This window comes from Salminus brasiliensis, chromosome 10, assembly GCF_030463535.1.
Source record: "Salminus brasiliensis chromosome 10, fSalBra1.hap2, whole genome shotgun sequence".
NCBI classification, from domain to species: domain Eukaryota; kingdom Metazoa; phylum Chordata; class Actinopteri; order Characiformes; family Bryconidae; genus Salminus; species Salminus brasiliensis.
Genome location: NC_132887.1, coordinates 31,949,524 through 31,967,604, shown reverse-complemented (window position 1 = coordinate 31,967,604; position 18,081 = coordinate 31,949,524). Strand labels below are relative to the sequence as shown.

Genomic DNA, 18,081 nt, shown 5'->3' with positions numbered 1-18,081 from the left:
GTAACAATTATGTTGTTTTTATCATGTAATCAATATTTTATTTTGACAATTATTTGACTAGTTAGTAAAGGTGCACGTATTTGTCACTGTACAGTGTACAGCGAAATGTGTCCTCCGCATTTAACCCATCTGGTAGTGAACACACACTCACACACACACATGTGTTAGGGGCAGTGAGTACACACACACACACCCAGAGCGGTGGGCAGCCAACTCCAGCGCCCGGGGAGCAGAGAGGGTAAAGGGCCTTGCTCAAGGGCCCAACAGTGGCAGCTTGCCGAGCCCGGGAATCGAACCCACAACCCTGTTATCGACAGCCCGGAGCTCTAACTCTAGCATCTGAGAGAGCACAATTAGTCTTGCTCTCTTGCAGTCAGCAGCCGGAGACAGAGTGAGCACAAATGACCTTGCTTTCTTGCCATCAGTAGCCCACAATTAGTGAGCACAGAGTGAGCACAATTAGTTGTATCATTGCTGTGGAATCTGGTGCTTTCCTCCCGCTGGCTACCTAGCGATGCTGCTTCAGCGGCAGTTCGAAAAGAGGCAGTGGCTGACTTCACATGTGTCAGAGGAGACTAGACTGTGCTAGTCTTTACCCTCCTAATGTTGGGGGCTTATTGTTAGTGAAAGGGGAAGTTTTACATTTTACCATGACAACCCTAAACATTTTAGCAGTATATAGGCTCAGCTAGAATTAGTCTCAATGTGAAGCAGGGGGGATAAATGTAAGATTAGATTTCCTTGTGCTTTCTCCCTAATGGCAGTTTGTTTCAGATGTAGGCATCTTTCACAGGAAGCTGTGAGGAATGACAAAGAGATTACGTCAGTTGATAAGAAGCTTCCATCTGTTCATTATGGTAGCCCTATGGTTATGTGTGTATCTCTCGTACAGTAGTGCTGCGTCAGTTCCTCTGCCTGTCAGGTTGACAGCTGCACATCTCTAAGGAGACAGACATGAAATATTCATGCACTAGGCTTTAATTTAAGCCAGGATGGACTCCCAGCAGTGACAACCCCATTATGCGTTCAATGAGCACCACAATTCCACTTCAAGTACTCAAGTTCTTGTAGTGAAGTAAACTCCAGCTTTCATTTTAGAACTCATGTTTCATTGTGCCATTATGTGCTACTAGAAGCTTGTACTGCTTTCGTATGTGCGCACACGCACACACACAAGGAAAACAATGTCTTGATTCAGGGTTGTGACTGTTAATGGAGGTTTAAAAAGAAAAAATATTACTTTGTGTTGTGAACTTCAATGTAGACCTGAAAACAAAAGCAAAAACTGACCAACCTAATCAGACCTAACTAGACAAGGCCAGTTCAAGGCCGATCCAAGTCTAGGAGCAAACTACTCATTCAACTGATTTGCTTTCCAGCCACATTGTCCGCACGTAACACTGCTTGAGGTGAGTGCATTTAATATCAAATTGGAACATAAATCAATGATATACTTGTTATGGGCATGCTACTGATGGCATCTGAGCCTGAGATAACCCAGCTTACCTTTCTTCAGGTAAGCTCCACCGTACAACACCGTCTGCTTGTCAGATTGCAAACTTTTGTTTTTCTTTTTTTTAAGATGCGTAGTGGGATGATCCCAGATCGGGGAAAAAAGAATGGTGGTGAATACCAGATGCCTTACTGAGACGGTCCACTGATGACTTAAAATTTCCGCCCCTTTCCGGACGCCAGTCTCTTTAAGAAACGCTCTGAACTCTCCTAAAAGATACAGCCACTTCTCCAGCTAGCATCTGGTGACCTTCAATGTTAGCATCTAGGCCTATTCATAACCAAAATCACTTCTTAGCACTTTGTCAGAAGACTTTTGCACAAAAAAAATTGTCCATAGCTCGCCTTCTTTTACGACTGAAATTTCCTTGTTACTTTTCAAAAAGAAAAAAAAAAATTTGTACCATACTTGTGTAAGATACTTGTGATTCTACCGACCCCCGCATTTCATATCACTGACAAAACTATCCCTTTAGACAGAGCTGAAAATCCTGCTGGAGTCAAAGGAATAACCCTCTCTTTGTAACGGGAAATAGGAGAAATGGCTCTTTTTTTTCAACCCGAAAATCTAAAGTATGACAGACAGACGTGGGTAAACTCCCAATTGGTCTGTAACAATAATATAAAAAAGGGAACAAAAACAAAATTTACAGGAATATCTGACAGCTTAGAAAGTTTAGCAGTTTTACATTCGAGAGCGCAGAGATGTGGTCTGTCCAAACAAACTAAAGAGCACATGTAACTGACCATGCCAGGAGGCGGAGACATGTGATACTCTTGGTTCACATTCTTCCTAACTAATTTACGGGGTTCCACATGGGCTTCTCATTATGTATGCTGCCACAGGGTTTTGTTATCCATAAACATTGCATTACTGCTATGTGGACAATGCACAGTTGCCTACAACAACCAAACCAGTTGCTCAAGAATTGAGCTAGTATTGAAATACAATTGTGTTACTGAACAGTTACTTCAGTACTGCAAATACTCTAATAATAACACAAATTCAGTGACATGTAGTACCAATGTTATTTTTAAGGAGCTAGTCTAGATTTCCTTTCTGGTATGTGTTTAGGTTACAAAAAAATAAATAAAAATAAGAGTTGTAGAAAAGGAATAGATTTGTCATAAATTCCTTGATTCCTTGATTTTTTTTACCAAAATGTTTTTTTTTATTTGTTTTAAAAAAGTGTCAAAAACTAGTGTTGTCTAGGAATCAACAATGCTCAGCACTGCTTATGAGTACTGACATCAAAATAAAGGTCTAAACTTTGCAGCGTCTGGCATTATTCCTAAGGTTGTATAACTTGTCACAAATGCTATCCCAAATATTTCCGTTATTTCTCTAAAGGAACTTAGTTAGCATTTAAATCAGTATTATGTAGCATATTTGTACCATAAAATACTATAACAGCTTCAGCATTCTTTTGATGTTCCACTGACCTGTAATAAGGAGAATAGACAATGATAGTTTCTATCATTGTAACTTTGCATGCTGCTAACTGTACTATGCAACTACATAAAGCTGCGTAACCCAAAGTCCATATGGTTCTTTTATTTTTTTGAGATGCTGGTTCTGTATCTCTTCGCTTGTCCAGAAATGCATGTGTGAAGCGCATCCTTTAGAGTGTGAATTCCGCTGTGAGCTTTAACATTCTAAGGTTTTGCAAACCTACTATAAATCTTGCCTATTTAGTGAAGACACGCCCCAGCTGCTATCGGGCTGCTAGTAGCCTAAATGTTTTCAGTATATTTACAACAGCACATAACCACTGCAGTGGCCTTATAGAGTCCATGTGCTGTCTTTGTGCCAGTGTGTCTCTGTGCTAAGCTTTGGCCGCCATTCAAAAAAGTAATCAGGCAGGAGCCTCAAAGTCTTTTTCGACCTTGAAGAATCAAGCTAAACTGGGTGTCAGCTGACCTGTGCAGGGTTTGTGTTTTCCACTTAGCTGATTTAGGAGCAGCGTGATGTTGCTCACCTCTGCAAATGCATCTTCACTGAAACCGCAATTCCCGGCGGAGACGGATATATCCCAGAGCATTAAACAGAGTAAACTCGGCGGGCCCATTAGCACTGCCTGTAGATTTTTCCCTCTTAATAAATGGAAGATAGAATAAGCGCTAGTGACAGCGCTAATCCCCGACCTGCAGACATCAGCAAAATTTCACCCCTTGTGGACATCTATGCAAAACTCCACAAAGAAGTTTTCTCTGCTGAATTGGTCACTTTCACTTCAGCTACGCTTTTGCGTCGAGAGATCCTTCAAGAGAGCTAGAGAATTTCCACTCGTTGCTGGGCTTATGTTCCGTTAATGAGCGCGCTGTTTATGGTGATGACTTGAGACTACCTGCTGGCTTGGGGTTTGACAAGAAATGGACAGAACTTTATGCTAAGCTGTTTTCTTTTTTTTGGACAGGCGTTTATTTATTTATTTATTTTCTGGTTTGGGAGACTTGACAGCTTGTTATAGTAGAGAGCAAGTTGTGTACATCTCTCCTCTGAATATCTCATGGATTTTATTCTCTCCCTGTTTCTCTAAATCACTCTCAGCTCGCACCTTCTCTATCTCTTGCCCCCCCTCTCTCCACTTTTCTCTCTTTGTCTGTCCCTCCCATCCCCACCCTGTCTCTGTTTTTGTCTCTCTACCCCTTCCACCCTCTCTCCTCCCCACCTTCCCTCTCTCTCCCATCAAAGATGCAGAATAGTAATTAATTCAGTTCATTTATATAATAATGACCCTTGGATCCACCCTGTGACAGTAGAGATGTAGAGCACTGTCTGAGCAAAATCAAAAATAATTCAAAAGGTTTTTTTTAAATCCCGGATGCAATTTCCATTCCAGTTTGCCCTTATCTATCTGATGCTCCAGTGGAGTGACTCACAGTATGTGTTTACAAGTTGAGTTGACATAATGATTCAAGGACGGATTTCATTAGGGCACAGTCCTGCTTCATGGCTGTTAGACTTGCGCTGCAGTACTTCAGCAGAAATCGTCTCTGTACGGGCGTAAAATTGCACAAGGACATGTAACAGCACAACACAAGGATCAGGCCCGAGTGGCCATGGTGGAGAAAAGACATCGCAGGCCCCACTGCTGTTTTCTGTAAATAAAGACTTGCGTGATGTTATGCTTGTTTCAGGGAAGGCCTTCGTGCCAGAGTTCTACTATGACACATACAGCGCCTTGTGGCAGAACAAGCCCAGCGTCTATGGCTTTAAACTCCAGTGGACACAGATGAACCCCAATGCAGTGGACCGTATCATGGCCTATCGACTTGGTATCAAACAGGTTAGTCCGTCTTTTGTCTTTTCTTTACCCACTGCTGTGTAATGATATGTGCTGCTGTGTCGTGTTCATGAAATGGGATGCTAAAAACAGCATTACATATTTCTCCAAATTCTGACATTAGACATGTATTTAGGCCTATTCTGATTGGGTTCGTTTATCAGGGGGATGTGTTTAATAAAAATTTAGCATGTATCCTCAGTTATAAAACTAGTGGTGCAAAGTCTTAAACTCAAAATGTTTTCCCAACCACAGCGCCCTTAGAGGCCCCTTTAAGCAACTGCCTAGAACTCTAAAATTGAACGGATGCCTGGAAAGCCAGAGAAGGCTAGAGCAGATCATGTTATAAAAAAAAGTTTTTATGAACAAAAGCCAAACATTTTTGGATTAGCAAAAGACTTTCAAGAAGATTTAGCAGACTCTGGAGTGGTGGTGCATTGTTCGACTATGCAGTGATGCCTACACAAATATGACCTTTATGGAAGAGTCATCAGAGGAAAACCGTTCTGTATCTTTACCAGAAAATTCGGCATCTGACTTTTTCAAACATTTTAAACAAGCATGATGCAGTTTGAAAACATGACCTGTTGACTGTCCCAGTTAAAATGAGTAAGGTTTTTTATATTTTCTGAAAGCTCATTACCCGATTACTAATATAGTTTTTTGTAGTTTTTATAGTTTCTACTGGTTAAAATACAGATACATGGGTGTTCCTAACTGTAATTTAGCCCACAGAATGAATTGGAAATATTAATTATTATCATAGAAAAACTGCCAGGTTATTTCTACTCACTCTTAAAGAAGTTCAGGTTTGTGGGATTATTTTTTGATTGTAGTTCAGCTTTATCAGATATGCTTTTTTAGCAGAGCAAACAGTGGTGGTGCTTTTTGTGGAAGTCATTCCAAATAAATGATGGGTCGTCTGAGCAGGGTAGGAAGGTTTTTAGTAAAAACTAAGAACACACAATTGCTTATTTCTTACGCATAATCAGTCTTATTGATATGATTTGTATCCGCATTCAAGAATATACTAAAGGGGCTTCAGACAACTCTGTGTTCTCTCAGGTATCTAAACTCGTAGATCAGCTATTTTCTTTTTCACAGAGTCTCTCACACGTTTAAGCATTTGTCTTTCATTTAGATGATGCATAGATTAGATTAGACTGTGTTCGATTAGATAAGCTGTTTTGTATTATTAAATGTATTAAATGAATACAGAAAACCTTGATGAGTAGTTGACTGGTGTCAAACACTGTTGTAGAAAAAGCAAAATACTGCTTAAGGAAACATTGAAATGTCAGTTCAGTTTAAAATATGATTATTCAAGATTATGTCTGTTATTTCTTTCAGTACGATAATTATACAAATACTGTCTCTAATGTGAGTTAATCTCTTGATCTCTTTAACAATAGACGATTGAGGCGTATTAGATACAGTTACAGTTAAAAAACTAAATTAAAATCATTATGTAATATGTATTTATAATGTATCTTATAGTTTACAGCAATCCAATAATAACAACAATTATTATATAGATATTAGATTCCATTTTTTGCCAGTGCCAAGATTTTACTTTTTGCAGTGCAACCCTCTTTACCAGCACATTTTTAAAGAAAGGAATGTGGGTGAAAACATCATCATGACACTAGTTTGAGGCAGAACATGCTGATTGTGTTCATGTCCGTGGAGCAGGGGTTATGTTCATTTAGCAGAGCTAATATTTGAGGAAAGACACGTCCTGCTTGCCGTAGCATTTTGCGTGTGCTCCCTTGCCAAGCAGTGTGGCTATCGGTTAGCACTTACTACGCTGTGCTCTGTCACCCTGCTCTGTCACCATCTCCTTCACATTTTCACGGCTCAGCCGGAGCGCGAAGTGCGTGGCCGTTTCTAATGACATCACGCAGGGTGATTTATTCCTTGTCAGGTCCCTCGTTGCTAGTGGGCCGCCACCCAGTGGTGCTCAAAGTCAACATGAAGTACACAAGTACATTCAGGAATTATTCACAGTGTTCTAGACACTCCCTCTCTCTTTTCATCTACACAGACAGTGCAGTGCACAAATCCTAAACACCTGAGATGACTGGATTGGAAAAGCTATTTATGTTGCCAGAAGAACATTAAACATTAAATTCAATTTAACATTAATACAAAACATAGTGCTTTAAGAAATGTCAGTAGGAAGGTTTGTTATTTTATTCATTTATTTTCCAAATTTCCAAACTCTTAGTAAAAGAGAATGTGAATCAAATGTCTTTCCATCACCTACTGTTATGTGCACTACACAAACATTATAAATATACAATACACACTATACATACACTATGTATGTACTATACACACACTACACATAGATGTTTAATTGGCTGGCAAACACTTGCACAGATGAGCTTATTCTACACGGCATATTCAATTGATGTATTTGAATCAGAATTTCTTTATTTCATCAAGTATGTTACACATACAAGGAATTTTACTTGGTGAGAGAAATACAAGTATAACAGTTAACTACATATCCAAGTGTATCCTGAGTAGACATATATACACAGCCTATTATATATAGAACCTTTTTTTGACTTTTCAATCTTTTAAACTTTTTTAATTCTCTGTTCAGCAGTTTTAACATTCCCCTTTGTCAGCTGTACATGGCTGTTGTCCTAACAGTTCAGAACCACTGGGCAAAGCAGGCAGCTGCTAGCTGCATCCAAAATTACATTCTATTACACTAAATAGTATGTAAAAAAACATTAGTCCAAAAAAATGAGCCATTAAAGTCCATTAAAAAGCAGCCCTGATAACCATTGGTTCCAAACACATTACTTTTGTTTTTGCTATGTAGTCACTTAAAAAAATCTCTATACATACACTATACATACACTATAAACACACTATACACACACTACACATACACTATACATACTCTATACAAACACTAGACATACTCTCTACATACACTATACATACAGGTTTATGGACAGGTTTAATATATAATGTGTAAAATGTGTACATTACTATTTCCAAATAGACATTGGAAAAGCTGTGGATAAATGTAGTGTGAGTGGGGAGACATGACACTTGAGTGAGTGCAGTGTGACTGAGCAGTTGGTCACAGTTCCAGTAAGTAAGTAAGTGCAGGGTGCAGAGTGTGTGTGTTTGGGGTGACGGTGTGATGAGATATATTCTATGATAACATGGTGATGAGATAGCTTTGTGACAGACTGGGCTGATATTTAATAGTATAATGGTGCACACAGTGTAATAGAATTCTTACCACCGTACAAACGTTGATGAACATTAATGACGAAGATGGATGAACGAAGAATGCAGATTTACTCTGAACATGGTTCCTCTCAAGGTTTTGCATAATTCTTTCTCACCTTAGTGGAATTCAAAGAAATAATCCTTACATTTTTACAGGTTCAAAAGTAATTGAACAATATATAAGAGAGAGAAAGACCAAAGAGTCCAAAACAAGAGTAGGGGCAGAAAGCTAATTAACAGCTGTGTCCAGAGGGATGAAGATAAGGTTTACAGGAGAATCAAGACTGCTAGTCATAGGTTAGATGTGTGTGAAATGTGTGTGTGTGTGTGAGACGTGTGCGCAGTTGTGTTATATGCCTGGAGAGGCTGCTAGTCACCTCCTCTCTCCATTAATAAACTGCAGTCTGCACTTAACAGTGCCGTTTGTAGCTGGTTTGCTTCTCCCCAGCTGCCCTTATCCATCATTTTGTCTTGGCTGGTCACCTGTCGGACGCATACCCGGCAGAGCGCTCTGGAACTCGCTACGTGTGTATGGAGGCGCTTCTTCACGTCTCTGTGACATTTCCAGGGCATGTGTGTTCCCCTCGCAAAGAGAGGGTGTGAAGCCTGCATGGTGTGATTAGCTGGGGGAGAGACTGCAAACTAAACATATTAGGCAGTGCTACAGTGCCTAAAGCGGCTACTGGCTTCTCTAGAGGTCTAGTGAGGTTGCACAGCCTCCAGTAAAGAAACTGTTAGTTCCTTATTAGCCTGCATCAGGGGTCGGCAGTATTAGCATGGACTGGAGTCGTTAAATGCATCATGGCGTTAAGAGCAATTACCATTCCGGTAACACATTTGCTCATTCATCAACAAGAATTACAGGCCTGTTTTACTCTTCATGGAAACTGCACTACCACATTTTTCCCTCGTTTAGCATGTGCAGTTACCACCTGACCTAGTTAGATGGCACTAAATTTCCCTGTAATCCCAGTGCTAATATGGATTGAGCTCTTTAATAGTAGTTTTATACATGTTTGACTACACATTAAAAGGCAGTTTAGCTCTGCTATCTCGAGCATCACAAACATCATAATGCAGTTGCTTCATTGAATTATTTGAGAGGCGTTAATACAGAACTCAGTATGGAATTCTATACTTTACAATGGCTTTGAATGTGATTCAGTCAATAACAGATATCGCTTGAGTAGTCATACATTTTTTCTGCTCTGTCATGAATAAAACAAAAATTTAAGTTATTGGTTTTGCACAGCTATGCAGTTTATGCAGAGTGCTGGGATTTCTTGCAAATCTCTGTGCTTTTCCTTTCACTTTTTCTCTTCTAATAAAACCCACGTTCAGCACTAGTTTTCTGTTTAAATAGTACTGGTTGTTTGTTTCTGCATTTTACCAAAGCAAGCTTCTTTCATTAAAAAATATTGCTGGAATTCATAGATTCTTTTGTTTTGGCACCCAAATCTCTTAGCTCCATTAATCCTTTGAGACCAATGCAGACGTTGACATTCCTCTATGTTTGGTCTACTGTACTGTTTTATTGCTGTGATTTCTCAGTGCCTCTCTGCATTTATACATACAGCGGGTGAAATGAGTATTGAACACGTCAGCAATTTTCTAAGTAAATATATTTCTAAAGGTGCTAATGACATGACATTCTCACCAGATGTCGGTAACCATGGATGTCCATAAATTAAGTTATGTGTAATAATGAGAAATGACACAGGGAAAAAGTATTTAACATATATATATATATATATATATATATATATATATATATATATCGTGTTCTTTATTATATATATATATATATATATATATATATATATATATATATATATATATATAATTAAGAACACAATCCAACAAAGCTAAAAAAAACAGTACTATACAGAGATAGAACACAGTAACACCTTTAAAACTTCTACATTTGGTTCTACAAAGTGTTGTTACTGCTGAAACACTTAAAGCCACAGTAGGTGATTTTGTAGAAACCGGTGGCATAAGCCAGTTTTTGGAAAATTTCCACCCTGTACTTTCAGCTCTCCTTCCAAAGTCACTCCACAAAACACACAAACATGCAGAGACACACAGAAAAAGCAGGAGAGGGATGCAGAACACAGCAGGGAGAAGTTCTCGGAAACTCCTGTTTCGCCTGTGTGGAACTTGAAGAATCGTACTCAGAATACAACATCCCATTCAAAGCCAACATAGGCTATACTAAAGACACTCAAATCGACGATGCTGACATCATCACACATATACACATATACACTCACAGATGACATGCAAGACAAACACAGGCAGTTTATACCCGTTTATCCTTATATACCTGTTCCTGAAAATCTCTCTGTTCACACAGGATGCCCACAACCTAAAAGACAGCTCTAAAGCACTAGTGTAAGCATGCCAGCCTAGCATGGAAAGCTGACACCTCACACAGCATGAAAAAAAATACAGAATGATGCCAGTAGCTTCCAGATGTAGCTAGAAGCCTCTCCAAACATGCAACACAGTTTTATAATGGTGTTGCTCAAGCAGCAGGACTCCATACATCCATATCACACACAGACCCAAACCCATGTATACCAGGAAAAAAAGCTTATCAAGGCTACTCTGATGGCTACCCCAAATTTCCCTATAAACAAGCCAAAATCAGCTGTTGGGAAGCCATTACCCAGTCTCTTTTGGGTCAAAGCCTTTTCTACCTTTGTCTTTCTTTCCTTCTGCTGTTAGCAGTGCAGGTTTGTGAAGTCCCTAACACACAACCGTAAGTATGTGCATGCACAAAAGAGTATATATTGTACACTGCTCAAAAAAATAAAGGGAACACTCAAATAACACATCCTAGATCTGAATGAATGAAAGATTCTCATTGAATACTTTGTTCTGTACAAAGTTAAAAGTGCTGACAACAAAATCACACAAAAATCATCAATGGAAATCAAATTTATTAACCAATGGAGGCCTGGATATGGAGTTACACACAAAATTAAAGTGAAAAAACACACTACAGGCTGATCCAACTTTGATGTAATGTCCTTAAAACAAGTGAAAATGAGGCTCAGTATTGTGTGTGGCCTCCACGTGCCTGTATGACCTCCCTACAACGCCTGGGCATGCTCCTGATGAGGTGGCGGATGGTCTCCTGAGGGATCTCCTCCCAGACCTGGACTAAAACATCCGCCAACTCCTGGACAGTCTGTGGTGCAACGTGATGTTGGTGGATGGAGTGAGACATGATGTCCCAGATGTGCTCAATCGGATTCAGGTCTGGGGAACCAATGCCTTCATCTTGCAGGAACTGCTGACACACTCCAGCCACACAAGGTCTAGCATTGCCCTGCATTAGGAGGAACCCAGGGCCAACCGCACCAGCATATGGTCTCACAAGGGGTCTGAGGATCTCATCTCGGTACATAATGGCAGTCATTTGATTTCACAGAAGTTTGATTTACTTGGAGTTATATTGTGTTGTTTAAATGTTCCCTTTATTTTTTTGAGCAGTGTATGTCCCCCCTGTAGCTCAAACAGCAGGTTTGGAGCTCTGCAGTTATATAGAAGTGGTTCCTTGTTTCATTAATACCACTTAAAGATGATGGTGGAATATCTAGAAGGGCAGAAATTTCACAAACAGACTCGTTGCGACAGGCACCCTATTACAGAAATTAGTAAGCTCTTTAGAACCATTTAGAACATTTTACAAATGTTTGTGAAATAAAACGTTTATACCAAATTTAGAGAGACTGCAAACACATATGCAGTGACTGCACAAACTGTATACCCAGTAACTGATTGGATAATCACCAATTGTGCCATCTTATTGTTTTATTCATTTTACTTTTTAAAATGTCATTTTATGCTGTCTTTAATGGCCTTTTTTAATGTGTCATAATTTTTTGGTCATGTAATTTGCCTGGCTTAGCTCGTTCTCAAATTTTAGCCTATAAATTTGTAGCTAGAACAAAAGACATTTTTAGACCACCTGAGGTCCGGACTGGGAAACACTCTGTTAAGACAGTTTCGTAAGTCAACTTTCTGAAAGAAATTACTTGAGCGCTGCGTTCTTCCATGCAGAAACATCACATTTTTGGAGGTTTGTTTGCACTTAGAAGGCATCTAATAAGCATTAGCTTTAGCATGCTGTTTCCAAACTTTGACTGCCTTGAGTTTTCAAAGCTTAACCCTGCACTACACAGAGTTTACCCTGTCCTAGCCTTCACAAGCTACTTTTCAGCTGGAGAGAAACCTTAGATCTTTCTCATGCCAGCAGTCTTGTAGTGTGGGCGGATGAAAGCCGCTCCAGCGCTAGCTGTTCCGATTATTTTCTGGCATGTCAGAAATTTCTGTTTGGAGTGTGAACGGTGTGGCATAGACTGCTGTCACCAGCCAATGGTAGATGGGTGTGTACTGAGCATCTGATCCCAGATCCTCACTTCACTGCATATTTGGATGCATTAAAAGTCACAGACTGAAAAAAAAAACAACATCTCGCCCTTGGTGTTTCAGAAAGGCTGCGCTCACCTCAGTTCATTTAATCTTAAAGAGAAATTGAATTATGTCACGTTCATAATCATCCCTCAGTTGTGGTGCCGCAGTGGTGTAACTTGGGATGCATGTACTGAAGTACATGAGATGTGCTGTGATTGTAGGCCACATGCCCCTTGGCTACAGAATGAATGAAAGTGCTCTTGCATTAATCATGAAGATGCATGTAGTGTCGAGTTGAGCTGCTTTGTAATAATGTCATGGAATCACATGCCCCAACACCTCTCAAGGCCATGAACTGTTCCTGCATTAATTTCTCTCGCCTGCGTGGCAGTGTGTTAATACACTGAGCTGTCTTTCAGCAGAAGCTCAGTTACACCTATGATTGAAAATGAACATCTCTGATCTCTGCAGATCCTTGCTATGTATGTATGTATGATATGTAATCTGGTCTTGCTTTCCTCCTTAAAGTTTTACTGAAGCCTAAAACCGCAAGTCCACTAGGGATGTACCCGATTTTGAGCACATTGTTCTGTGTGAACAAATAATATGTCCTAAACAGATAGAAGTATTGATACAAATAGGATGGACACGGTTAATGTCTTTTTAAACTCTGTGGGTCCCTCATTGTGAAATCCATGCCAGGTTCTCCATGTTTTCTTCTTGAAGTCTGTGAGCATTTGTGGCTTTTGCATCCAAATAGACAGAATGGAGCTTCCTTTCTTGTCTATTTTCTTTGAGTCCTCCTGATCTGTAGCCCATGGCCTCTATAAATCTACTGGTATTGCTGACCAATTTTTGGATCCACATGGCTACCAGATCACGCAAGACCTAGGAGAGTATGTTTCAGTGAAGTACTCGGTTGCTACCAGCCATTAATGATTTGCTCCAGTGCCCTGCCTGACTGAGCTCCAACACGTCATATTTCTATACAAAATAGAACAAAATATTCACTACAATTCACTACAAAAGTGTATTTACATATGTGCTACAGCTATGTACATATGCGGCACCCACGCTGATCACATGCTGAGCACAGAGCAACAGATCACAGCTGGATGTCTCCATACAAAATAAAAAAAATAAAAAATAAAAAAAAATATATATATATATATATATATATATATATATATATATATATATAATTAGACTATGGGCACAGAAGTATTGGGACACCTACAGGAGCACTCTTTAACTTTACATGGTATATATATATACAACATATGGCTGAGTTGCAGTAATACCACTCAGAGATGATGGTGAAATATGTAGAAGGGCAGAAATTTCACACTGCTGGGTATGCTTAAAGAATTGAGTGAGCTCTTTAGAACCACACATTCTTTCACTAATGTTCATAGAGGCAGACTGCCTATATACACTATATAAAAATAATTTTAATGGAGCATTTTAAAGGAACTGGTGGCAAAAAATATCAGGGAGAGGTTTTCCTTACTGTATCTTTCTGTTGCAGTGTTTCAGGGCTGCAGATTTGATTAATTACCTTTTCCTACTCTCTTTACCGTCTCATTCAGTCCTTGATCTTATTTCTGAGCACTCACATTGTCTGCTCTTTCAGTGACCCCAATGTTTGGCTTAATATATTAGCTTCAGCTTCTTGCTTGGGGCGTAATTGCCCCTTCTAACGAGTTCTGAATAGCCCAAAGCTCTAACTTCAGTACGTTATGCAGATACGACTGCAAAACTGCTGGCCCGAGTTAGTGACTTATATGTATAGATTGTTAAATTACACCTTTTAATATTTTATGACTTATTCATCTTTCATTAAGGGGATTTTATAGTGTGCATTAATGAGGATTAAATCTCTTTAATTATATTGTTTATGCACTATCTTTGGTTTCCAGACTGCAGCAACAAAGGGACAGGGAAGCCTCTTTATAGAGCAGCCGATTCTAAACCTGCTTAGAGCTACAGGCATGCAAAATTGTTTGCTCACAAAGCACCGAAATCTGTGTGTCAGAATCTCCAATCCTATGAATTCTGCTCTGACTGTGCAAACTAAACTGGGACTTTGGCGCCATATAAGGAAAAAAGTAAATCTTGTCGTTGTTTACAGCTCATGAGGCAGTAGGTGTGGAAATGCACACATTGTTTCCCTGTTTTCAAAGCTTTGATTGTTGTTTTCCCTGTGTCCCCAAAATCCAATTAGAAGAAGTAATTGGTTTTTATATGAGCTCATTTCGTGTGAGTGTGAACGGATGGAAGCATTTTTGGCAAGATCCAATTCGTCTAATTCCAAATTAGGTTTCGATCATACACGTAATAGGTAAATAATGTGTCATAACTTGGGTCACTGGTCAGTGGGAAGGTCGGAGGCAGACTATGGGGATTGACAGGCTGTCAGGTTTGGCGGATCTGCCTCAGTTTTTTGGCTTTCGAAAAAAGCACTCCACCTCCTTTGAGTTGCAATCGCACTGTAACGATGTCATCATAACTCCGAACTGTTGCAGCAGCGCCATGAGGAACTCTGAATGGGACGTGGGAGCACTCTCATTGATCTTGGTTTCCGTGTTCAACCCCAGCAGTGCACTGGGTTCATCTGAACTTCACCTTTTTTTCTGTAGCGCAGCAAATCCCAAGATGTGCAGATGTGTGAGCAGACATTACATTGTATTTACCACTTGAGTTAAAACCACTTAACTCTAAGAACCCTACGGAAAGTCGGGCTAGACACTCCTCACTGTGCATCTTTATATTACTTTCGGGGGAATTATGAAGTTTTTCCCAAGATCTTGCCTTTGTCCCCTTTAACTTGGTAAAATCTGCCTCCAGACTAGCTGGAGTAGGAACATCAGCACTAATCAATATCGTTGTTGAGCTACCATGAATCAATGTGATAAAAGCACTGAGACATACAGCAAATTATTGATGGGTTAAGTATTCCCATACTGAGCATCAGAGGAGTTTTGTTGGGAGGAGGAGAAATAAGGGGGCTCTACGGATCCCTAAGGAATGAGCTTATGGCTGGGTGGGGAGGCGGGTGTGTTTGGAACTGCCTGAATGTTGAAGTCTCGAAGGCAGGGCAGCGCTCCACCCACACAGACCCCTCTCCCCCGGGTGCCCTTGCCACGCCACTGCTTCTCTAGTGTGCTCAGCAGAGGGCTCTTATCTAATCATTTCGTCTTCACTGCAGCTTCCTCTGGTCGCCTTTGGTTGCTTGCCACATACTGTTTATCCTTCTAATTTCCACTCTGTGATGACTCCACCACCACTTCACTGAGGCTCGCTCATGTACACGGTCTGTCTTTGTTTCAGAGAGACAAAGACATACATGCTCACAGAACCAGCACAACTTGGGTTAATGGGTGGCTATGCTCGATGTATTGCTATTGTTGCTATACCATTGCTATATTGTTGCTATACATTGTTGGTCACCTTTCTGCTAGTTTTGCTGTGTTCTAAAACTGTACTGACTGTATGGTGCTGAGTGATGTACTTTGAGTGTGTCTCAGGTTAGTGGTGCTATGGGCAGACTCCAGATTTCATCAAATGAAATGAATGGTCTATTGTAAACTGCAATACGAAAGGTAAAGCATACACTACATAGACAATATGCTTATTCATCGAGGGTATTCAAGAGTTTGCTCTTGCCTCTACTGTCCAGGGGAGGCTTTCTACTAGATTTTGGAGAAGCATTGCTGTGAGGATCTGATTGAGCAACAAGAACGTTAGTGAGCGTTAGTGCTGGATGATCAGCACCCCATCTCATCCCAAAAGTATTGGATGGAGCACTTTCTTTGTTCATGTTTATCTGCTCCAGAGAGTTCTATTCTATTGCCAATAGTTCACACAGGCTTCACACAGGCTTATGCACACATTTGGGGCATATCCAGGGGCATGCAGTGGCATCTTTATGTGTAGAGAAGCTGATGATGCAAGCACACACTGTACTTTTCATATACAGTATTTATGATCAGTCAGCTTTTCTTGTTGACTGTTCTTCTGTAATTCTAAACATATAAACACTGGATTAGGAGGAAGTGCGAGGTCACATGTCATTAGCAGCAGTTATGGCAGCATTATGCGCTGTTGTAGACCTTAACACACTGTTGCCTTTTTCTGTCTACAGCACTGTAGGAATTTTAAGGGCACAGGGAACATCCATAGCAGTGCTTTTACTGTTGCCTTGTCATTGAACTGCCCTTTGGACTAATGCAAAGTGACACACAACAGCGCTGCCGTTGCCTGAAAAGATGCTATTTACATCCCACCAGATGAGGCATCTCGAGTGGAATTGTCCTCAGGCCCATGCATATGGCCTATCGTTGTCATAATACCCTACTTACAAATGAATTCCGGGCTCTGTGCCTTATTGGACATTAAAATGAAATCAGTCATGTGTGGAGCTTTACCGCTCATAGGAACAGGCACAGTGATGGGTACTGTGTATCAGCCTATGTGTAGGTGTGTGCCTCTGTCTTACCGACATGCCTAGACTGCTTATTGATCATAAATAAGAACTTGCAGGAAAAGCCCATTCTTCTATACTTAAGATAATAGCTAAAGATGCTAAAAAGCTTAAGAAAATTAAGACAAATTGCTTCATGAGACCATATGGAAGGTATTATAAACCATATAAAGGCCATCATATAATTCATATTTAATAGTGCCAGAGTCCTAAAATTGACTGTAACTTTGACATATTGCACCTCAGCTGATCTACAGTTTTCCTCTGACTCAGCACAAACTCCTCTTAATAGCAGCTTCCAAATCAAAAATCCAATCAAAAATCCACATATAGTGTACAACAAAATGATCACATCTGCTTTATGATATATTTGATCCTCTGATTTGCCAAGCATTAAATATATAGGAAAGCAGCTGACCCTCAGTATCTATCTACTCTGATCTGTGGGCATACTGCACAGCATACACTACATGGACAAAGGTGTTGGGACACCTGCTCATTCATTGTTTCTTCTGAAATCAAGGATATTAAAAAGAGCTTATCCTGCTTTTTTGGAGTAACTGCATCTACTGTCCCGAGGAGGCTTTCTACTAGATTTTGGAGGAGCATTGTTGTGAGGATTTGGTTGCATTCAACGGCAAGAGCATTAGGCGAGGTCTGGATGTGGGATCATCACCACTCCACCTCACCCCCATCTCCTCAATTCATCCCAAAAGTACTGGATGGAGCACCATCCATCATTTCAAAGAACACAGTTCCACTGCTCCACAGCTCAACACTGGGGGCTTTATACCCCTCTAGCCCATGCCTGGCATTATGCATGCTGCCAATAGGTTCATGTTTATCTGCTCCAGAGATCTGCTCCAGTTCTATTGCCAGTACTTCTGTACAGGGACTAGACAAACTTCGTAAAAGCAAAAAGCCACTCTTTGAACAGCAGCGTTTTTCGAGAATTCCCCTACAATCAGGAAGTGTAATTTGTGGTTTGAGCCACCCCTCAAGAAGGACACAAGGCTTACATGCATTTCTGGACAAGTTGAGAAATACAGATCCAGCATAGAAAGTGGTAAAGTAATATTACAGGACTTTACTCGAATATAAGTAAAGCCCTCAATG

At 40.2% G+C, this 18,081-nt stretch overlaps 1 protein-coding gene across 2 annotated transcripts in view; it reads left to right on the top strand.

Annotated features, from left to right (window-relative positions):
• The window catches only part of mdga2a (MAM domain containing glycosylphosphatidylinositol anchor 2a), a 194,436-nt gene that overhangs the window by 136,301 nt on the left and 40,054 nt on the right, over window positions 1–18,081 (top strand). For both annotated transcript variants that reach the window (XM_072689830.1, XM_072689829.1), the window contains exon 10: window positions 4,654–4,802. In XM_072689830.1, the coding sequence (XP_072545931.1) occupies window positions 4,654–4,802 (149 nt within the window). The remainder of the gene's footprint in view (window positions 1–4,653; window positions 4,803–18,081) is intronic.